The sequence below is a fragment of the Rhinoraja longicauda genome, chromosome 2 (assembly GCF_053455715.1).
Source record: "Rhinoraja longicauda isolate Sanriku21f chromosome 2, sRhiLon1.1, whole genome shotgun sequence".
NCBI classification, from domain to species: Eukaryota; Metazoa; Chordata; class Chondrichthyes; order Rajiformes; family Arhynchobatidae; genus Rhinoraja; species Rhinoraja longicauda.
This window is the reverse complement of record NC_135954.1, coordinates 197,076-221,030: the sequence shown is the minus strand read 5'-3', so window position 1 is coordinate 221,030 and position 23,955 is coordinate 197,076. Positions and strand designations below refer to the sequence as shown.

The 23,955-nt window shown below is 47.5% G+C and overlaps 1 protein-coding gene across 1 annotated transcript in view; it reads left to right on the top strand.

Annotated features, from left to right (window-relative positions):
• The window catches only part of kif15 (kinesin family member 15), an 83,421-nt gene that overhangs the window by 34,200 nt on the left and 25,266 nt on the right, over nucleotides 1-23,955 (top strand). The window contains exons 13-23 of the mRNA XM_078430030.1: nucleotides 85-294; nucleotides 2,317-2,494; nucleotides 3,090-3,231; nucleotides 5,354-5,495; nucleotides 8,193-8,378; nucleotides 12,349-12,456; nucleotides 14,711-14,816; nucleotides 16,842-17,007; nucleotides 17,858-18,017; nucleotides 21,911-21,996; nucleotides 23,273-23,351. Coding sequence (XP_078286156.1) covers nucleotides 85-294; nucleotides 2,317-2,494; nucleotides 3,090-3,231; nucleotides 5,354-5,495; nucleotides 8,193-8,378; nucleotides 12,349-12,456; nucleotides 14,711-14,816; nucleotides 16,842-17,007; nucleotides 17,858-18,017; nucleotides 21,911-21,996; nucleotides 23,273-23,351 — 1,563 coding nt within the window. The remainder of the gene's footprint in view (nucleotides 1-84; nucleotides 295-2,316; nucleotides 2,495-3,089; nucleotides 3,232-5,353; nucleotides 5,496-8,192; nucleotides 8,379-12,348; nucleotides 12,457-14,710; nucleotides 14,817-16,841; nucleotides 17,008-17,857; nucleotides 18,018-21,910; nucleotides 21,997-23,272; nucleotides 23,352-23,955) is intronic.

Here is a 23,955-nt window from a genome sequence, read left to right as displayed (position 1 = left end):
ATGTTCTCCACAGATGCTGCCTGACCCGCTGAGTTACTCCAGCACTCTGTGTCTACCTTATATTCATATATATTTGTTTTCCAGACCCTGAAGGAGAAGGTTGGGCAACTCAAGGACGTGTGTGGCAAAAAGGAAAAGATAATCCAGTCGACCAGGATGATCGTGAAGTTCCGGGAGACCAACATCGCACACCTGGAGAAGATGGTGAACGGTTGCCATGCCAACCTCTCTCCTGACGACAAGGACACGGTCATCCGGGAACTGAAAGATGAAATCCAGATTTTAAAAGAGCAGGTAAAACATCCGGCTGGAGCTCTGAATGCACAGAATCACTAACCTGCACATGGGCAGCACAGCAGAGTCGCAGCCTCACAGCGCCAGGGACCCGGGTTCAATCCTGACCACGGGCATTGTCTGTACGGAATTTGAACGCTCTCTATGTGACCAAAGACGTGCGGGTTTGTAGGTTAACTTGATTAGTTTACTTGTAAATTGTCCACAGGATACTGTTAATGTGCAGGGGTCGCTGGTCAGCGCGGACTCGGTGGGCCAAAGGGCCTGTTTCCGCACTGTATCTAAACTAAACTAGTGTATGGGGTGATCGCTGGTCGGCACGAACTCGGTGGGCCGAAGGGCCTGTTTCCGCACTGTATCTAAACTAAACTAAACTCGCGTTGTCCTGAGCAGTCTTCAGCATAGTCATACAGTGTGGAAACAGGCCCTTCGACCCAACTTGCCCACGCCGACCAACGTGTCCCATCTACACTCGTCCCACCTGCCTGTGCTTGTCCCATATCCCTCTCAACCTGTCCTATCCATGTACCTGTCCAAATGTCTTTTCAATGTTGTAATACTACCTGTCACTGATGGCCCATTTGTTCAGTCCATCCTCCATACAGACATGTTTTCTCTTTTCTCAATTCTGACCAAGATCTTTGACCTGAGCCTCTTTTTATTCTTGTTTCTCTCTGCACAGATACTGCCTGACCTGCTGAACACTTCCGGTACAAAAACCAGGTGCTGGGGGAACTCAACAGGCCAGGCAGCATTTGCAGATGGAATGTTCCGGATGACGTTTCGGGTAAGGGATTCTATAGCTAGGGGTGCAGGCAAGTCTGAAGAAGGATCTTGACGTGAGACATTGTGTATCCATTCCCTCTACAGGTGCTGCCTGACCCCCGACTCCCTCCAGCACTTTGTGTTTAGTTCAAGATTCCAGCATCTGCAGTTTCTTGTTTCCATTGAGCATTTCCTGCAGTTTGATTTTGTTTTCAAGCATCTGCAGTTTTGTTGTAAAAGTCTCCCTGTGCTTAGTGTGACAGTGACTCTGTAGCAGATGAGCCTCAGAATAAATGGACGTTCCTCTAGAAAGGAGATGAGGAGGATTTTCTTTCATCAGAGGGTGGTGGATCTGTGGAATTCATTGCCACAGACAGTTGTGGAGCCAGTGGATATTAAGGCAGAGATACAGTAGATAGATTCTTGATTAGTAATTGTTCTTGGTTGAGAAGGAAAAATACACTGATTAGCCAAAACATTATGCTCACCTGCCTAATATGCTAATGGTCCTCCGTGTGCAGCCCCATACGCAGCAGGGTGCGATGCACTGTGTATTGTGATACATTCCTCCCGTGACCAACATTGACATTTTCTGTGACTTGTGCCACAGTCGACCTTCTGTCGGTTCAGACCAGACGGGATAGTCTTCGTTGCCCTCGCGCATCGATGAGCCTTGGGCGCCCAACACCCTGTCTGTCGCCAGTTTGTGGTTTGACCCCCCTCGGACCACTGTTGGTCGGTACTCACCACTGCTGACCGGGAGCACCCCACAAGCCTTGCCGTTTCACAGATGCTCTGACCCAGTCGTCTGGCCAGAACAATTTGGCCCTTGTCAAAGTCGCTCGGGTCTTTACTCCTGCCCATTTCTCCTGCATCCCACACATCAGCTAGATAGAGCTCTTAAGGATAGCGGAGTCAGGGGGTATGGGGAGAAGGCAAGAACGGGATACTGATTGAGAATGATCAGCCATGATCACATTGAATGGCGGTGCTGGCTCGAAGGGCCGAATGGCGTCCTCCTGCACCTATTGTCTATTATCAACCTCAAGAACTGACTGTTCACTTGCTGCCTAATATATCCCACCCCTTGACAGGTGCCATTGTAACAAGATAATCAATGTTATTGACTTCACCTGTCAGTGGTCATAATGTTTTGGCTGATCGGTGTAGATTAGCCGTGATTGAATGGCGGAGTAGACTGAACGGACCCAATGCTGCCTCTATGTTGTGACCTGATAGCGAGGTTTGTGGTTGCAGATTGAACAAGACTCGCGGGTGGTCAGTTATGCAATCGAGAATCGTGCTCTACGGGAAGAAAACAAGTACCTGAGCTCCTTGGAGCACGTGAAGCAGGCCAAGGAGCTGAACTTGCGGAGGGCAGCTGAACTGGAAAGGGCATTTTTGGAAGCCTCTACCTTGGAGAAAAATGCTGGAGGTAAAAACTATTGCTAACGTCTTAAACAAAAACTCAGTTTGCTGAACAACTTGGGCATTTAAGAAACAAATACTTTGGTATGAATATTGATTTGTCTATCTTCAAGTAACTTGCATCCCCTCTCTCTCCATCCCACCCCCATACCAATTTCAAAGTTGTCTTGTTGAGTCTCATTGTCGGTAACTAGTTTTCACCTAGCCCACAGCCTGTTTCCTTTATCATCGTTATTTTGTTGCATATCTTTCATTCATTTGTTCTATATCTCTCTATACCACTGTTAATATCCCACTATTCGCTTTCCCCAGACTCTCGGTCTGAAGAAGAGTCTCGACCAGTAACGTCACTGACTCCTTTTCTCCAGAGATGCTGCCTGACCCACTGAGTTGCTCCAACCTTTTGATTCTATCTTCGGTTTAATCCCGCACCCACATTCCCTTCCTACAAATATTCTTTAAACATGTATACTGGATAGAATAGTTGCTTAGTAATATTGAAGGCCATGTATCGGATCCGTTTGTCATTCCCAATTTAGCTCTTGTATTCAACGTGGTGTTTGAAATGTAACGTTGTGCTTTGAAACCTCTTCATCCCTCAGTTCGGGCCTTGTACCCGTCTCCTGTCAAGATCGAGAACGTCTCCGCTGTGTCTCAGCAGCGGTTGAAAGCTCGACTTGTTCAGGCACAGAATGACTGGGCGTCCGTGAAGCAGGAGTTTGAGGAGTTTCAGGACCTGACCAAGTGAGCCATTTGCTGATTGGGCGATCTCTAGCCAATGAGTAAACGCGGGTCACTGACACAAGATCGACCGGTCACTGCAGTGAGGACTTGATTCTGGAATAGTTTAGAGATACAGCGCGGAAACAGGCCCTTTCGGCCCACTGGGTCCGCACTGACCAGCGATCCCCGCACACTAACACTATCCTACACACACTGGGGACAATTTTTACATTTACCAAGCCAATTAGCCTATAAGCCTGCACGTCTTTGGAGTGTGGGAGGAAACCGAAGATCTCGGAGAAAACCCATGCAGGTCACGGGGAGAACGTGCAAACTCCGTACAGACAGCAGCCGTAGTCGGGATGGAACCCGGGTCTCCGGCGCTGCATTCGCTGTAAGGCGGCAACTCTACCGCTGCGCCACCGTGCCGCCCTCTTGCAGCACAAGAGGCTGAGTGCTGATCGTATAGACGTGTATAAACTCATGAAGGGAACAGATTAGGTGAATGCAGTCTTTTTCGCAAGGTTGGGGAAACAAGAACCAGATGACAAGGGAAAGATTGTCTTTTGACTTTTTGCATGGGGATCATGTTTTTCACAAAAGTTGAGGGTACAATGAATGAGCTGCCAGAGGAGGTAGTTGAGGCAGGGACTATCACAACATTTAAGACATTTGGACAGATACAAGGACACGAACAAATTTATGCAAATGGTTTAGGACATAGATCATGTACCGAATAGTGAGCGGCCGGGATAGAGTGGATGTGGAGAGGATGTTTCCACTAGTGGGAGAGTCTAGGACTAGAGGGCACAGCCTCAGAATTAAAGGACGTTCCTTTTGGAAGATGAGGAGGAATTTTTTTGGTCAGAGGGTGGTGAATCGGTGAAATTATTTGCCACAGAATTGATTTGCCAAGTCAATGTATATTTTTAAACCAGAGATAGATAGATTCTTGATTGAGAATGATCAGCCATGATCACATTAAATGGTGGTGCTGGCTTGAAGGGTCGAATGGCCTACTCCTGCACCTATTGTCTATTGATTAGTACGGGTGTCAGGGGTTATGGGGAGAAGGCAGGAGAATGGGGTTAGGAGGGAGACATAGATCAGCCATGATTGAATGGCAGAGTAGACTTGATGGGCCGAATGGCCTAATTCTGCTCCTATTAATTATCATAGAAAAGTACAACACAGGAACAGGCCCTTCTGCCCACAATGTCCGTGCCAAACATGATGCCAAGATAAACTAATGTGCCTGCACATGATCCATATCCCTCCATTCCCTGCATATCCATGTATATCCACACCCACCACCCTCAGGTTCCTGTTAAACCTTCCCCCTCACGCCTTAAACCCATGTCCTCTTCATTACCCTACTCTTGTGGTGGTGGAGAAGCTCATGTGGTCCTGAGACCCTGAGAGCGATGCCGTCTGGAGCTATGCCCCTGGTAGGGTCACCCATGGGGGTAAGGTCGAGGGGGAGGGAGGTCCCTGACAAAGAGCGATCCAACCAAGACCTCAACGGTGGAACAGGCGGAGGGAGGGAGGATGAGGGCTGACTTTAGTGGAGCGTCACAATGGCTGGGAAGGCGGATGGATGAAGGCTGCGGGAGAAAAGGGTCCCCGGTCGTCTTGGACTCCACGCCACTGGATCCTGACCCAGATCTGTCAAGGACCGTGTGGTGGCTGTCTGTGCACCAGTCTCCCCACGTTAAACAAAGTCACGCACAGGCGTCCCACCTATGGAGAGGACAGTCACACTCGCCTCCAGCGACCACTGATGATGTTTGATCGTTAGATTCTCAATGCCGTGGGCAGTGACCGCCGATGATGTTTGATCGTTAGATTCACAATGCCGTGGGCAGTGACCGCCCATGATGTTTGATCGTTAGATTCACAATGCCGTGGGCAGTGACCGCCCATGATGTTTGATCGTTAGATTCACAATGCCGTGGGCAGTGACCGCCCATGATGACTCTGGGTAAAACACTGCATTCACCCTTTATGTTCCCCTCATGATTTTTTGAACCTTGATCATTGCTTATAAGATCGGCAAATGTTAATCCAGGATAATAGTGTTCATTCCTAAATTGTCGAAGAGAGTTCTGAAGGACTTTTGCTGTGAACTATTTCTGTTATTCAGGAAGAAACAAATCGAGTTGGAATCCGAAGTCCAAACCCTTGCAAAGGCCAATCAACATTTGGAAAATATTCTGGAGGCAACAAAAGCTCACAAACGCCAGGAGGTCTTGCAGCTGAATAAAATGCATGTGGAGACGATTAAGGTAAACGCGACAACTCTGTAAACTATTTTCAAATCATCATCTTTACATCAGACATGCCGATTTCCCAGATCTGTCTGAAGTGCAACTATTTCACTGTGAATTTCCCTGTTTGGAGCTTAGTTCTGTTTTTTATTTGTAGGTTTCAGAACTAAGTGCACGTGTTTATAGAGTTTAGCAGTATTGAACAAGTGGGCTAGGTAGAATAATGTGACATTTCCAGCAGACTTGGATAGCTTCTTCCCCTCTTGTAGCCACAGTCATACAGCACGGGAACATCCATGGCCCGACTCATCCATGACCAACTTGCCCATCTCAGCTGGAGCCATTTGCCCGAGTTTGGCCCACATCCCTCTTCAGGCTTCTGAACTGCAGGGTACTGTCCGATTCACCTCGACCCCATTGCGGACATTGCACTTTGTCTCTGGGCGGTCACGGTGGCGCAGCGGTAGAGTTGCTGCCTTACAGCGAATACAGCGCCGGAGACCCGGGTTCCATCCCCACTACGGGTGCTGTCGGTGCCTGTGTGGGTTTTCTCTGAGATCTTCGGTTTCCTCCCACACTCCAAAGACATACAGGTTTGTAGATTAATTGGCTTGGTAAATGCAAAAATTGTTCCCAGTGGGTGTAGGATAGTGTTAGTGTGCGGGGATCGCTGGTCGGCGCGGACCCGGTGGGCCGAAGGGCCTGTTTCCGCGCTGCAACTCTAAACTAAAATTAAACTAAACTAAACTTATGTGCTACAATGCTGAGAACTATATTCTGCACCCTGTATCTTCCCCTGTGCTCTACCTATTGTACTGGATTGTAGTTATGTAAAGTATTATCTGATTGGATAGGATGCAAAACAAAGCTTTTCCCTGTACCTCGGTACACGTGACAATAATAAACCTAAATTAATGCAAACCATGACAATGCATGTGCTGTAAATCAGAAATAAAATAATAACAGCAGGATTGTTCAGCAAGACAAGCAGCCTCTGTGGAGAGGAGAGATGCAACCAATGCTTTAAGACTCTCCTTTTAATTGGCTGTTCATGGTTTGGCTTATTATTGCCACATATTGGGACACAGTGGGGGTGTGAAAGGAGTTGAAGAAGGGTTCTGATCCGAAACATCACCTGTCCTTTTACTCCGGAGATGCTGCCTGACCCGCTGAGTTACCCCAGCACTGAGTTATCCCAGTGAAACGTCGCCTATCCATGTTCTCCACAGATGCTGCCTGACCCGCTGAGCAGCAACGTTGATTAGTCCCGGCACCTCACCCTTGCTAACGAGGTACAGAGATCTTCATCAAGGCTCTTCAAATCCCCGTCTCCTGATCCAAAACATCTCTCCATGTTCTCCAGAGATGCTGCCTGACCCGCTGAGTTATCCCAGCACTCTGTCTGCCAGTATCTGCAGTTCCTTGTTTCTGCAAAGTGTTTGGCCAAGATCAACGCAGCACTTTGAGAAAACTTCAACTTCATGGCAGGTCTGTAGAGTCATAGATTAATGTGGATAAGTGTGAGGTTATCCACTTTGGTGCCAAGAACAGAAAGGCAGATTATTATCTTAATGCTGTCAAGTTAGGAAAAGGGGACGTACAATGAGATCCAGGTGTCCTTGTTCATCAGTCACTGAAAGGAAGCATGCAGGTACAGCAGGCAGTGAAGAAAGCTAATGGCTTGTTGGCCTTCATAAGAGAAGTTGTTTATAGGAGCAAAAAGGTCCTTCTGCAGTTGTACAGGGCCCTAGTGAGGCCGCACCTGGAGTACTGTGTGCAGTTTTGGTCTCCAAATTTGAGGAAGGATATTCTTGCTATTGAGGGAGTGTAGCGTAAGTTTACTAGGTTAATTCCCGGAATGGCAGGACTGTCATATGTTGAAAGAATGGAGCGACTGGGCTTTTATACACTGGAATTTAGAAGGATGAGAGGGAATCTTATCGAAACATAAGATTATTAAGGGATTGGACACGTTAGAGGCAGGAAACATGTTCCCAATGTTGGGGGAGTTCAGAACCAGGGGCCACAGTTTAAGAATAAGGCGTAGGCCATTTAGAACAGTGACGAGGAAAAGCTTTTTCACCCAGAGTTGTGAATCTGTGGAACTCTGCCTCAGAAGGCAGTGGAGGCCGATTCTCTGGATGCTTTCAAGAGAGAGTTAGTTAGAGCTCTTAAAGATAGCAGAGTCAAGGGATATGGGCGGAAGGCAGGACCGGGGTACTGATTGTGGATGATCAGCCATGATCACAGTGAATGGTGGTGTTGGCTCAAAGGGCCGAATGGCCTCCTGCACCTATTGTCCTCTTTTTCTTAATTCCCCTATTCTGGGCAAGAGACTCTGCGTCTACCCAATCTATTCCTCTCATGATTTTATACACCTCTATAAAATCACCCCTCATCTTCCTGTGCTCCAAGGAATAAAGTCCCAGCCTACTCAACCTCACTCGATATCTCAGACCCTCGAATCCTGGCAACATCCTCGTAAATCCTCTCTGTACCCTTTCCAGCTAGACAACGTCTTTCCTATAACACGGTGCCCAGACTGAACACCGTACTCTAAACGGTATAAACCAAAGGTAGACACAAAACGCTGGAATAACTCAGCGGGTCAGGCAGCATCTTGGGAGAGAAGGAATGGTATAAACCAACATCTGCAGTTCCTTTCTGCCACATCTGCATTGTTACAAGATTTGACTGTAATACCTGTTTCCATAGAATATGACCACGCCCACAAAGTCTGCTTGGAACGTGGCTTTACAGACTAGTCCTGAGGGAACGCCTGGGGTGTGCGCGGAGTTGGAGGCAGGAGGTCAGAACGGTGCGGTAATGAACGAGTCCCTGCCCCTCGACATGAATGAACAAGCACACGAAGCCATCGCCGAAGAGCTCCGACTAGTTCAGGTGAGTGCTCAGCTCAGTGTCAACGAGAGATACTTCATGAGTGAGATACTTTATGAATGAGATACTTTATGGGTGATGATACTTTATGGGTGATGATACTTTATGAGTGAAGGTGTTTATTTCACAAAATGCTGGAGTAACTCAGCAGGTCAGGCAGCATCTCAGGAGAGAGGGAATGGGTGGCGTTTCGGGTCGAGTCTCTATCTAGCGTGTGCAATACAGTTTGCATGTTCTCCCTATTACTGCGTGGTTGGATGGTTTGGAGTTTGTAAAATGTGTGCAGGATAGTTTTTTGCAGCAATACGTAGAGGTGCCTACCAGAGAAGGGGCAGTGTTGGACCTCCTGTTAGGAAATGAGATGGGTCAGGTGACGGAGGTATGTGTTGAGGAGCACTTTGGGTCTAGTGATCACAATGCCATTAGTTTCAATATCATTATGGAGAAGGTCAAATCTGGACCAAGGGTTGAGATTTTGGATTGGAGAAAGGCTAATTTTGAGGAGATGAGAAAGGATTTAAAAGGAGTGAAATGGAAATTGTTGTTTTATGAAAAGGATATAATAGAGAAATGGAGGATATTTAAAGGTGAAATTTTGAGAGTACAGAGTCTTTATGTCCCTGTTCGGTGGAAAGGAAAGAATAATAATTTGAAAGAGCCGTGGTTTTCCAGGGAAATTGGACACTTGGTTCGGAAAAAGAGGGAGATATACAATAAATATAAGCGGCAGGGAGTAAATGAGGTTCTTGAGGAATATAAAGAATGTAAAAGGAATCTTAAGAAGGAAATTAGAAAAGCGAAAAAAAGATATGAGGCTGCTTTGGCAAGTAATGTAAAAGTAAACCCCAAGGGGTTCTACAGATATGTCAATAGCAAAAGGATAGTGAGGGATAAAATTGGTCCATTAGAGAGTCAGAGTGGACAGCTATGTGCTGAGCCGGAAGAAATGGGGGAGATATTAAACAATTTCTTTTCTTCGGTATTTACCGAGGAGAAGGATATTGAATTATGTGAGGTAAGCGAAACAAGTAGAGTAGTGATGGAAATTAGGTGGATTAAAGAAGAGGAGGTACGGACACTTTTGAAAAATATAAAAGTGGATAAGTCTCCAGGTCCTGATAGGATATTCCCTAGGACATTGAGGGAAGTTAGTGCAGAAATAGCAGGGGCTATGACGGAAATATTTCAAACGTCATTAGAAACGGGGATGGTGCCGGAAGATTGGCGCATTGCGCATGTTGTGCCTTTGTTTAAAAAAGGTTCTAAAAGTAAACCTAGCAATTATAGACCTATTAGTTTGACGTCTGTGGTGGGAAAATTAATGGAAAAGATACTTAGGGACAATATATATAATTATTTGGATAATCAAGGCCTGATTAGAAACAGTCAACATGGATTTGTGCCTGGAAGGTCATGTTTGACTAATCTTCTTGAATTTTTTGAAGAGGTTACCAGGGAAATTGATAAGGGCAAGGCTGTGGATGTTGTCTATATGGACGTCAGTAAGGCATTTGACAAGGTTCCACATGGAAGGTTGATTAAGAAGGTTAAATCGTTGGGTATTAATAGTGAGGTTGCAAGATGGATTCAACAATGGCTGAATGGGAGATACCAGAGGGTAACGGTTGACAATTGTATGTCAGGTTGGAGGCCAGTGTCTAGTGGAGTACCCCAAGGATCTGTGTTGGGTCCACTGTTGTTTGTCATTTACATTAATGATCTGGATGATGGTGTGGCAAATTGGATTAGTAAATATGCAGATGATACTAAGATAGGTGGTGTAGTTGATAGTGAGGTAGATTTTCAAAGTCTACAGAGAGACTTGGGCCTTTTGGAAGGGTGGGCTGAAAGATGGCAGATGAAGTTTAATGCTGATAAATGTGAGGTGCTGCATTTTGGTAGGACAAATCAAAATAGGACGTACAGGGTAAATGGTAGGGAATTGAGGAATGCAGTGGAACAGAGGGATCTGGGAATAACTGTGCATTGTTCCCTGAAGGTGGAATCTCATGTGGATAGGGTGGTGAAGAAGGCGTTTGGTATGCTTGCCTTTATAAATCAGAGCATCGAGTATAGAAGTTGGGATGTAATGTTAAAATTGTACAGGGCATTGGTGAGGCCAAATCTGGAGTATGGTGTGCAGTTCTGGTCGCCAAATTATAGGAAGGATGTCGACAAAATGGAGAGGGTACAGAGGAGATTTACTAGAATGTTGCCTGGGTTTCAGCACTTAGGCTACAGAGAGAGGTTGAACAGGTTGGGTCTTTATTCTTTGGAGCGTAGAAGGTTGAGGGGGGACTTGATAGAGGTTTTTAAAATTTTGAGAGGGACGGACAGAGTTGACGTGGGTAGGCTTTTCCCTTTGAGAGTGGGGAAGATTCCAACAAGGGGACATAGCTTCAGAATTGAGGGACAAAGGTTTAGGGGTAACATGAGGGGGAACTTCTTTACTCAGAGGGTGGTGGCTGTATGGAATGGGCTTCCGGTGGAAGTGGTGGAGGCTGGCTCGATTTTATTATTTAAGAGTAAATTGGATAGGTATATGGATAGGAGGGGATTAGAGGGTTATGGTCTGAGTGTAGGTAGATGAGACTAGGTCAGGGAGAATGGTCGGCGTGGACTGGTAGGGCCGGACAGGCCTGTTTCCATGCTGTAGTTGTTATATGGTTATATGGTTCCTCTGGGTGCTCCAGTTTCCACCCATATCCCAAAAGACGTGAGGGTTTGTCGGTTAGCTGGCCCTCCCTAAATTGCCCCTAGTGTGTGGGGGTGGATGAGATCGTGGGATAACATAGAATGGGTGATCGATGGTTGGCCTGGACTCGGTGGGCTGAAGGGCATGTTTCCGTGCTGAATCCTTTGATTGAATTTGACCATGTGGCGTGTTATTGATGGATGCGTGGGTCTGCAGGACTCCTGGGCTGATGGGCGCTCAGCTTTGCAGTGTCTGGGTGAGCAGGCTGAATCATAATCATACTCGATTAGCCAAGTATTAGCAACATATGAGGAATTTGTTTTGCCGTACAGTCACACCAGTAAAAAGCAACAGGACACACAAAATACATGTTAACATGAACATCCTCCACATGTCGGCCCCTCCGCGTCGGGGCGATCAAGCTCCTGCATCGGGGGGGGGGGGGGGGGGGGGGGAATCTCAGCTCCCCCGTGCCGGGCAATCTACCCCAGGTCAGGGGCGGTCGAACCTCCTGCGTCTTGGAGCTTCCCGACATCGGTCTCAACCCGAGACTGCGAACTCCTCGATGGTGAAGTCCGCAGGCCGCGGTTGGAGCGTCGATCCCAGGCAAGGGATCATAGGCTCCGATGGTAAGTTCACGCCCTGTGGTGGGGCTCGGAGTCAGTCCCGAGCAAGGCCGCCAGCTCCACGATGTTCGGCCGCAGAGTGACCGGAGATAAGATCCGCAAAACAATCGCATCTCCGGCAAGGTGAGAGATTGGAAAACAGTTTCCCCCGACCTCCTCCCCTCCCCCACATAAAACAAACCAGAGAACATTAACACAAACTTTTAAAACACAATAAAAATAACAAAGAAGGTGAAAAGACAGACAGACTGTTGGCGAGGCTGCCATTGCTGACGGCGCCACCTGGTGGAAATTGTGCGTTTGCTGTGTGTGTGGTGAGCAGGCTGACGCTGTGTGTTTGCAGTGTGTGTGTGTGTGTGGGTGACCGGGCTGAAGCTGTGTGGGTGTGTGTGTGTGGGGTGGGTGACCGGGCTGACACTGTGTGTGACCGGGCTGACACTGTGTGGGTGTGGGTGAGCAGGCTGACGCTGTGTGTGACCGGGCTGACACTGTGTGTGTGGGTGTGACCGGGCTGACACTGTGTGTGTGTGTGTGTGACCGGGCTGCCTTTGGTGACCGGGCTGACACTTTGTGTGACTGGGCTGACACTGTGGGTGTGGGTGAGCAGGCTGACGCTGTGTGTGACCGGGCTGAAGCTGCCTTTGGTTTTTAGGAGCAGCTGACCGATCTCCAGACCAGGTTGGATGAAGAGGAGAGCAAAAATGTCAAACTGCAGCAGAACATCGACAAGCTGGAAAACCATTCCACCAAGTTGAACAAGGTAGACTACTTTCCTAACGTACGGCTATCTTATTTATGTGATCCCTGGTAGCCTTTTTTATTAAATAAGCACAGTTTTAAGTTTCACAGACGCCAGCCAGCCAGCCAGCCCAGGCCCCTCATTGTGTGCTGGCCATGGAAGTGGAGCTGCAGTCACACATCACGATCACCCCACTCTTAAATCTCAACTCCTACAGCAATATTTCTTACTTTAACTATGATCTTTATCTTGCACTAAACATTACATTTACGTTATTCCCTCTATCATAAATCTATACACCGTGGACGGCTCGATTGTAATCATGTGTTGTCTTTCTGCTGACTGGTTAGCACGCAACAAAAGCTTTTCACTGTACCTCGGTACACGTGACAATAAACTAAACCAACTAACTAATACCCATCTGGGTAATGAGCATTAATGTAGATTATAAAAGCGATTTGGATATGAAGCAGAGAATTTGATTTCACCCTATATTGCTCCATGTTAAAATTCCTCACCTCTAGTCGCTGTAACCTTGTTTAATAGTTAATGTCACAGAAGCAGAATTCGGCCATTCGGCCCATCAAAACTACTCCGCCATTCAATCATGGCTGTTGTATCACCCTCTCAACCCCATTCTCCTGCCTTCTCCCAATAACTCCTGACACCCGTACTAATCAACAATCTGTAAATCTCTGCTTTAAAAATACCCAATGATTTGGCCTCCACTGCCTTCTGTGGCAAAGAATTCCATAAATTCATCATAAGGCTAAATAAATTCCTCCTCCTCTCCTTTCTAAATGTATGTGCTTTTATTCTGAGGCTGTGCCCTCTGGTCTTACACTCTCTCACTAGTGGAAACATCCTCTCCGCATCCACTCTAACCAGGCCTTTCATCATTCGATAGGTTTCAATGAGGTCCCCCCTCATCCTTCTAAACTCCAGCGAGTACAGGCCCAGTGCCGACAAACGCTCATCATACATTAACTCACTAATTTCTGGGATAATTCTCGTAAAACTGCACACAGTACTCCAGGTGCGGTCTCACTAGGGCCCTGTACAACTGCAGAAGGACCTTTTTGCTCCTATACTCAACTCCTCTCGTTATGAAGGCCAACATGCCATTGGCTTTCTTCACTGCCTGCTGTACCTGCACGCTTACTTTCAGTGACTGGTGTACAAGGACACCCAGGTCTCACTGCACTTCCCCTTTATCTGATCTGACACCATTGAGATAATAATCTGCCTCCTTGTTTTTGCCGCCAAAGTGGATAACCTCACATTTATCTATATTATTATACTGTATCTGCCCACTCACTCAACCTGTCCTGGTCACCCTGCAACCTCCTAGCATCCTCTTCGTAGTTCACACTGCCACCCAGCTTTGTGTCATCTGCAAACTTGCTAATGTTGCTTCTAATTCCATCATCCAAATCATTAATATATATGGTAAATAGTTGTGGCCTTCTCTTATCTGCTTGCACATAATCCCATCCCTCCCATCCCTGCATATCCATGTCTCTGAAATGCCTATGACTCTGACAAAATCTGTATACTAAAACTCTTGTTTGTTTGTTTGTTTGTTCCTGAACTACAGCCAAAACGGTACACGATAGCGCGACAATTTTAGGCCCACTTTACTCACCATCGTCCCTTTGGTGCTAATGGAAGAAGTTTCATTGAAATTGGTGTTATATTTTTTAAGTTATTCAAATTTTAAAGTTTAAATCTATCTCATAGGGAGGGAGGGGGGTGAGGAGAGGGGGGTGAGGAGAGGAGAGGGGGGTGAGGAGAGGAGAGGGGGGTGAGGAGAGGAGAGGGGGGTGAGGAGAGGAGAGGGGGTGAGGAGAGGAGAGGAGAGGAGAGGGGGGTGAGGAGAGGAGAGGGGGTGAGGAGAGGAGAGGGGGGTGAGGAGAGGAGAGGGGGGTGAGGAGAGGAGAGGGGGGCGAGGAGAGGAGAGGGGGGCAAGGAGAGGGGGTGAGGAGAGGGTGCTGCACCAATGCAGGAGAGGTTTGGGCCTAACGGGTCCACTTGGTCTAGTATCCAATAATGTTTAAACTGGAACTATTGCCAATGTTTCATCTTCTAAAACGACAGTGATTTGTCTTTACATTTATCTTCAAGCCCTGGCGATTTGTAATCTTCTTACTAGTGGGCGAGGGGGGAGGTCTTGCTTTCTCTGCGTGCATCTTCATTGGAATGTGTCGATTGTGTCCATAATTGTAAATATTCCTCGTTCATACCTGCTAAACCTTCCTGTGTGAATTGCTCTTAGCTGCTCACCTCTGAACGAAATGATCGGAACAAAAGCCAGCAGGACCTCCAGACACAGAATAAATCGCTGGAGAATGAGCTGCAGGACTGCCTGAGCCAAAACAACAGTAGGTGAAAGATATTCCATTTATTGCCAATGTGTTTTGTTTCATCTACTTGGATATTCTTAATTCCCAGGTCACACATATGATTAAGTTAATACAGATAGATGCTCCTCGACTTACAATGGGGTTATGTTCCGATAAACCCATCGTAAATCAAAAATATCGCAGGTCGAAAATGCATTTAATACACCTAACCTACTGAACATCATAGCTGCCTAACCACCAACATCATAGCTGCTTAACCCACCAACATCATAGCCACCTAACCTGCCCAACATCATAGCCACCTACCCTACCAACATCATAGCCACCTAACCTGCCCAACATCATAGCCACCTAACCACCAACATCATAGCCACCTAACCTGCCCAACATCATAGCCACCTAACCTACTGAACATCATAGCCACCTAACCTACCCAACATCATAGCCACCTAACCTACCAACATCATAGCCACCTAACCTGCCCAACATCATAGCCACCTAACCACCAACATCATAGCCACCTAACCTGCCCAACATCATAGCCTAGCCTAACCCACCAACATCATAGCCACCTAACCTACCCAACATCATAGCCTAGCCTAACTTAACGTGCTCAGAACACTCACATTAGCCTACAGTTGGGCAAAATCATCTAACACAAAGTCTATTTTATATTAAAGTGTTGAATATCTCGTGTAATTTATTGAACACAGTACAGTAGTGGAAGTGTAATAATGGCATCTGTGTTGTTTCCACTGGCGATGGTGGGGCAGACTGGGAGGTGCAGCTCGCAGCTCGCTGCCGTTGCCCGGCATCACCAGAGAGCATCGTACCGCATATCACCAGCCCGGGAAAAGGTCCAAGCTCCAAGTAGGGGTTCTACTGAATGTGATCGCTTTTACACCATCGTAAAGTCGAAGCATCGTACGTCGAGGGGCAGCTGTTCTCCCGTGTACCATTGCACCAAATCTTAAAATGCCCCTTTCAACATTTTCTGTTGTACTGTTTTAGATGATTTTTTAAAAACATTTTTTAATTAAGCTTTGATTACATAATGCCGGAGTGACTCAGCAGGTCAGGCAGCATCTACGGAGGGAATGTATACGGGTTGGGACCATTCAGACAGATACAGCATGGAAACAGGCCCTTCGGTCCAACTTGCCCACACCGACCAACATGTCTCTGCTACACTAGTCCCACCTGCCAGCATTAGGTCCATATCCCTCCAAACCTGTCCTATCCATGTACCTGTAACTGTTTCTTAAACGTTGGGGTAGTCCCTACCTCAACTACCTCCTCTGGCAGCTCGTTCCATACACCCACCACCCTTTGTGTGAAAAAGTTACCCCTCAGATTCCTATGAAATATTTCCCCCTTCACCTTAAACTTATGTCCTCTGGTCCTCGATTCCCCTCCTCTGGGCAAGAGACTCTGTGCATCTGCCCGATCTATTCCTCTCATAATTTTATACAACTTTATGATCACCCCTCATCCTCCTGCACTCCAAACAATAGATTCCCAGCCTACTCAACCTCTCCCTGTAGCTCAAGCCCCCTAATCCTGGCAACATCCTCGTATATCTTCTCTGAACCCGTTCCAACTTGACAACATCTTTAATATAACATGGTGCCCAGAACTAAACACAATACTCTAAATGCAGCCTCACCAACGTCTTATACAACTGCAACATGACCTCCCAACTTCTATACTCAATACTCTGGCTGATGAAGGCCAATGTGCCAAAAGCCTATTTGACCACCTTATCTACCTGTAACAAACATTGCAGCACCCAATCCACCCAAGGCTCCATCTGTCCGTTCCCTCCACAGATGCTGTCTGACATGCTGAGTTTCTCCATCACTTTATGTTTTACTCAAGATTCCAGCATGTAAAGTTCCGTGTCTCTGAACTTTAATGTTTCAAAAGCTTGCTGCGAGTGGGAGTGAAGATTTGCTGTTGGGTGTTGAAGCCGGTGCTCTGTGGTGAAGTGCGGTGCTCTGTGGTGAAGTGCGGTGGGTGATGCGGCTTTATTCTGTGTTGCAGTATTGCAGAGTGAGGTGCAGGACCTGCGCATTGTGCTGCGGTCTGCAGACAAGGAGCTCAGAGCCGTGAAAGAGGAATACCATTCCTGCAAGGCCCAGCACGATGTGGAGCTCTTTCACACCTCAGACCAGTTCATAAAGGTGCAGCTGGAGCTGGATAACATCAGGTGAGTTTATCACCTTCCCACCGATACCTTGTGGTACAAAACGCTGGAGTAACTCAGTGGGTCAGGCAGCATCTGTGGAGAACATGGATAGGTGATGTTTCACAGAGTGCAGGAGTAACTCAGCGGGACAGGCAGCATCTGTGGAGAACATGGATAAGTGACGTTTCACAGAGTGCTGGAGTAACTCAGCGGGTCAGGCAGCATCTGTGGAGAACATGGATAGGTGACGTTTCACAGAGTGCTGGAGTAACTCAGCGGGTCAGGCAGCATCTCTACAGAGAAGGAATGGGTGACATTTCGGGTCGAGACCCTTCTTCAGGCACATCTTGTTTCTCAACCCAAACGTCACTTATTCCTTCGCTGATTTGCTCCAGCATTTTTTTGTCTATCTTTGATCTATGTTCCTTCCTGAACATCTGTTGGGTTGTGGTTTAAATAACAAACGATTCTGAGACGAGTTGTAGACATTTAGTGGCCCAGTGCTGAAACAGGCCATTCGGCCCAGGATGCCCCATCCAAGCTGGTTGCATTTGCCAGCGTTTGGCTCGTCTCCCTCTCAACTCTTCCTTCCTATCCATGTACATGTCCAAGTTTTACCTTCTCCTTCGGAGGAGAAGTGGAATAAGCTGCAGCTTTCCTGAACTTTATTGAGTCTTGTGCCACACAGATGGAGGTGTTCATCAGTTGTCACTTCTACGGCTTCCTGAAACTCTGTCAATGTTTATTTTACTTCCCTCTTTGCGGTGAAATCTATAATAATCCAAGGTGTTGTTGTCTTGCTGACTGGCTGCTCTGTTGTTATTCCCACCTCATGGGTCTCCTCTCTGCTGCCTGTGCTTTCAAACCCAAGGTTGGAGCATGAAAGAATTCTGGAGCAGAAGCGCTCTCTGCAAGACATCAACGACAATCTCCTGGAGGTCATGAGATTCAAGGAGTATGAAGCTGACCAACTGCGTGAGCACTTGCAACAGATGAAGGAGGAGGTGGCAACTCTGCAGTCCGAAATCAGTGTGAGTGAAAGATCACTTCATTATTCCTGTGATAGACCTAACGCTGGAGTACCTCAGTGGGTCAGGCAGCATCTGTGGAGAACATGGATAGGTGACGTTTCAGGTTGGGACCCTTCAGACAGTTTGAAGAAGGGTCTCGACCCGAAACATCACCTATCCATGTACACAGATGCTGCCTGACCCGCTAAGTTACTCCAGCATTTTGTGTCTACCTTCGATTTAGACCAGCATCCACAGTTTTTTTTCCTACGTGCAGTTCTTTCCTACACTAATTATTCCAATGGCAGGGTCGATGCCTCGAGTTGTTTCTCGACACGCTGCTGTGCTGGCTGTTTGCAGCTTTTCTGGATTTATTTGTTCCAGTCTCTGGAGAGATTTTTGGATTTCAATGTTTCATCATAATGTCTCATTTAGAAAGTCACGGTAATGGTTGAGTTGTGCAGTAGATGTGTTCCCGCAGGGTCACCTTTATCCGCTGAGCTTGTTTGACACGTCTGTGAAAGGAGGCAGGGAATTGAGCGACTCTTCCAGTGTACATGTTCATGATTTGAAGACCAGGAAACTGTGTTCTGGTTAGAGGAGGCACGGTGGTGCAGGGGGTACTCTGTGTGGATGGGTACTCTGTGTGGATGGGTACTCTGTGTGGATGGGTACTCTGTGTGGATGGGGACTCTGTGTGGATGGGGACTCTGTGTGGATGGGTACTCTGTGTGAATGGGGTGCTCTGTGTGCAGCGGGTACTCTGTGTGGATGGGTACTCTGTGGATGGGTACTCTGTGGATGGGTACTCTGTGTGGATGGGGTGCTCTGTGTGCAGCGGGTACACTGTGTGGATGGGTACTCTGTGTGGATGGGGACTCTGTGTGGATGGGTACTCTGTGTGGATGGGTACTCTGTGTGGATGGGTACTCTGTGTGGATGGGGACTCTGTGGATGGGTACTCTGTGTGGATGGGTACTCTGTGTGGATGGGTACTCTGTGTGCAGGGGTACTCTGTGTGGATGGGGTACTCTGTGTGGATGGGGTGCTCTGTGTGGATGGGTGCTCTGTGTGGATGGGTGCTCTGTGTGAGCGGGTGCTCTGTGTGAGCGGGTACTCTGTGTGGATGGGGACTGTGGATGGGTACTCTGTGCAGGGGTGCTCTGTGTGGATGGGTACTCTGTGTGCAGGGGGTACTCTGTTCCAGTGAGAGGAGGCACTGTGGTGCAGCGGTAGAGTTGCTGCCTCTCAGCGTCAGAGACCCGGGTTCCATCAGAACTACAGGTGCTGTCTGTACGGAGTTTGCACGTTCTCCCTGTGACCTGCGTGGGTTTTCTCCGGGCGCTCCGGTTTCCTCCCACACTCTAAAGACGTGCAGGTTTGTAGGGTAATTGGCTTGGTATCATTGTAAATTGCCCCTAGTGTGTGTAGGATAGTGTCAGTGTGCGGGGATCGCTGGTCGGTGCGGACTCAGTGGGTCAAAGGGCCTGTTTCTGCGCTGTCTCTCTGAACTGAAATAAACTATTGAAGTGGTTCATTGCACTTTATTTTTGTTGTTTTCTGACCGAAAGTTCCTGTTTGGGTCTAGGTTTTGGAGAATTGTCCATCCATATTATCTTGAACCTTGTGTCATAGGGACTGACGATGTAGAGTCGCTGTGGATAGAGTTGAGGAATTGTAACGGTAAGAAGACACTAATGGGAATTATCTACAGGCCCCCAAACAGTAGCCTGGATGTAGGGTGCAAGTTGCAGCAGGAGTTAAAACTGGCATGTAACAAAGGTAATGCCACTGTGGTGATGGGGATTTCAATATGCAGGTAGACTGGGAAAATCAGGTTGGTTCTGGACCCCAAGAAAGAGAGTTTGTAGAGTTTCTCTGAGATGGATTCTTAGAGCAGCTTATACTGGAGCCTGCCAGAGAGAAGGCAATTCTGGATTTAGTGTTGTCCAATGAACCAGATTTAATCAGGGAACTCAAGGTAAAGGAACCGCAAGGAGGTAGTGACCATAATATGATTAGTTTTAATCTGCAATTTGAGAGGGAGAAGGTTAAATCGGAAGTGTCAGTGTTGCAGTTGACCAAAGGGGACTATGAAGGCATGAGAGAGGAGCTGGCCAAGGTCGACTGGAAAGGGATCCGAGCAGGAATGACGGTGGAACTGCAATGGCAGGAATTTCTGGACATAATCCGGAAGACGCAGGATTATTTCATTCCAAAGAGGAAGAAATATTCTAAGGGGAGTAGGAGGCAACCGTGGCTGACAAGGGAAGTTAGGGATGGAATACAACTAAAAGTAAAGTTGTATAACACAGCAAAGAGTAGCGGGAAGCCAGAGGATTGGGAAACTTTCAAAGGACATCAGAAGGTAACAAAAAGGGCAATACGGGCTGAAAAGATGAAGTACGAGGGGAAGCTGGCCAAGAATATAAAGAAGGACAGTAAAAGCTTCTTTAGGTATGTTAAGAGAAAAAGATTAGTAAAGACAAATGTGGGTCCCTTGAAGTCAGAAACAGGTGAGATTATTAAGGGAACAAGGAAATAGCAGAAGAGTTGAACAGGTACTTCGGATCTGTCTTCACTAAGGAAGACACAAACAATCTCCCAGATGTTCTAGTGGACAGAGGATCTAGGGGGGTAGAGGAACTGAAAGAAATTTGCATTAGGTGAGAAATAGTATTGGGTAGACCGATGGGACTGAAGGCTGATAAATCCCCAGGGCCTGATGGTCTGCATCCCAGGGTACTCAAGGAGGTGGCTCTAGAAATAGTGGACGCATTGGTGTAAGAAAATAACTGCAGATGCTGGTACAAATCGAAGGTATCACACAATGCTGGAGTAACTCAGCGGGTCAGGCAGCATCTCTGGAGAGAAGGAATGGGTGACATTTCGGGTCGAGACCCTTCTTCAGACTGAACGCATGGTGGACGCATTGGTGATCATTTTCCAATGTTCTACAGGTTCAGGATCAGTTCCTGTGGATTGGAGGATAGCTAATGTTATCCCACCTTTCAAGAAAGGAGCGAGAGAGAAAACGGGGAATTACAGACTAGTTAGCCTGACATCGGTGGTGGGGATGATGCTGGAGTCAATTATTAAAGAGGTAATAACGGTGCATTTGGATAGCAGTAAAAGGATTGGTCCAAGGCAGCATGGATTTATGAAAGGGAAATCCTGCTTGACTAATCTTCTGGAATTTTTTGAGGTTGTGACAAGTAAAATGGATGAAGGAGAGCCAGTGAATGTAGTGTATCTGGACTTTCAGAAAGTCTTTAAGGTCCCACACAGGAGATTAGTGGGCAAAATTAGAGCACATGGTATTGGGGGTAGGGTATTGACATTGATAGGGAATTGGTTGGCAGACAGGAAACAAAGAGTAGGGATTAACTGGTCTGTTACTGTGCTGTGACCGTACTGTGTGGCTCTAGACACCTCATGTTTGAATGGTAAGTGCCACACTCAACAGGTTGATAGCTGCCAGCGTGTTAAAGTCGATGTTGATTTCAAGCCTTGCCGACATGCATTGGCTGATCTTGTTCAGCATCACCCCATGTTGGCACAATGCCGAATATCTGCTCGTCGTTGTTCAGGCAAACTTCCCCTGTGCCCACACCTTTTTGTTTGAAAACTATAAGTTCTAGGAGCAGAATTAGGCCATTCGGCCCTTCAAGTCTACTCCGCCATTTAATCATGGCTGATCTCTCTTTGCCTGTCTAACCCATTCTCCTGCCTTTGCCACATAACCCCTGACACCCGTACTAATCAAATACTAATCCTTACCCTACCAAATGTTTCCTTTTCCCAAATGCATTGTGAGTCTTAATAATTTAAGAGATACATCAAACTATACTTTAGCACACTGAGCCAGCACCGATCGTGAAATGCTCCTTAACTGTCTCTTGTGTTAAATATAGTCCCTGATGGAGCCTCCAGAAGCTGAAAAAGAACTAAGTCAAACTCTCGCTTCACAACTTCAACAAGACATCGAAAACAACTCTAAGTAAGTATTTGTTGGAGATAGACTCAGCGGGTCAGGCAGCATCTGGATAGAAGGAATGGGTGTCGTTTCGGGTCGAGACCCTTCTTCCCAAGCCCCCTGATTCGAGTAGCAAAATAGACAAGTTCCTAGTTGTTTTTTCTCGGTACGTCACGTTGAGGGGAGACTTGGTGGAAGTTTGTCATAAAAAGAGAGAGGGTAGACAGTCAGAGCCCCCCCCCAGGGTGGAAATGTCCACCAGTAGAGGGCGTAACTAAGGTGAGGAGGGGAACGTTTAAAGGAGATGTGTGGGGCGAGTGTTTTACACAGAGGGGGTTGGGGGCCTGGAACGCACTGCCATGGTGGGGGTGGGGGGTGGGGGCCTAGAACGCACTGCCAGGGTGGGGTGGGGGCCTAGAACGCACTGCCATGGTGGGGGTGGGGGTGGGGGCCTAGAACGCACTGCCAGGGTGGGGGTGGGGGCCTGGGACGCGCTGCCAGGGGTGGGGGTGGGGGCAGTTACGATCGTGGTGTTTAAGAGGCTTTTGGTCAGGCACATGGACATGCAGGGAATGGAGGGATATGGATCACGTGCAGGGAGAGGAGATGAGTTTAACTTGGCATCTTGTTCAGCACAGACATTGTGGGCCGAAGGGCCTGTTCCTGTGCTGGACTGTTGTGTTTTATGGGAGCCTCAGTGTGCCTTGTGTGAGCCGCCTGTCTGTTCGATCGTGGGTTGTCACCGTGTCGCGGTGGAGAAGCTCGTGTGGTCCTGAGACCCTGAGAGCGATGCCGTCTGGAGCTACGCTCCTGGTAGGTCACCCATGGGGGTAAGGTCGAGGGGGAGGGAGGTCCCTGACAAAGAGCGATCCAACCAAGACCTCAACGGTGGAACAGGCGGAGGGAGGGAGGATGAGGGCTGACTTTAGTGGAGCGTCACAACGGCTGGGAAGGCGGATGGATGAAGGCTGCGGCAGAAAAGAGTCCCCGGTCGTCTTGGACTCCACGCCACTGGATCCTGACCCAGATCTGTCAAGGACCGTGTGGTGGCTGTCTGTGCACCACGTTAAACAAAGTCACCCACAGGGGTCCCACCCTATGGAGAGGACAGTCACACTCGCCTCCAGTGACCGCTGATGATGTTTGATCGTTAGATTCACAATGCCGTGGGCAGTATTTTTGCTAATTAACCAGTGTTTGTGGCTGTCCATGAAAGTACAGTAATTACTCAGTGTGTGATTTACTTTTAAATTATTTGCTGTAGTTTTCAATACTGAGCCATTAATGTTTCTTGATACAGGGAGCTGGTGAAGGCTTTGAATGAGAAAGATCTTCTAAAGACAGAAACGTCTGAGTTATTGTTGAAGTCTGAACAGCAGGTATGTGAATCTAGGCGGCCTGTTTAACTCGAAGACAGACATGAAATGCTGGAGTAACTCAGCGGGACAGGCAGAAGGGTCTCGACCTGAAACGTCACCTATTCCTTCTCTCCAAAGGTGTTGCCTGTACTGCTGAGTTACTCCAGCACTTTGTGATTATCTACGATTTGAACCAGCATCTGCAGTTCCTTCCTACACACTGTGCCTGTTTAACTGTTTACTTCTCCTCTAGAAACATCGACAATAGGTGCAGGAGGAGGCCATTCGGCCCTTCCAGCCAGCACCACCATTCATTGTGATCATGGCTGATCATCCACAATCAGTAACCTGTGCCTGCCTTCTCCCCATATCCCTTGATTCCACTAGCCCCTAGAGCTCTATCTAACTCTTTTAAATTCATCCAGTGAACTGGCCTCCACTGCCCTCTGTGGCAGAGAATTCCACAAATTCACAACTCTCTGGGTGAAAAAAAGAGTTACTACTCTTGGCTTCTGTTGTTTTATTCCTGTTCCACCGTTAAATGCGTAAATCCCACATCACTCTGGGTTGCTTTACTTTACATTGGTACCTTGTCCAATACTCACACAACTGCTGCAATACAAAT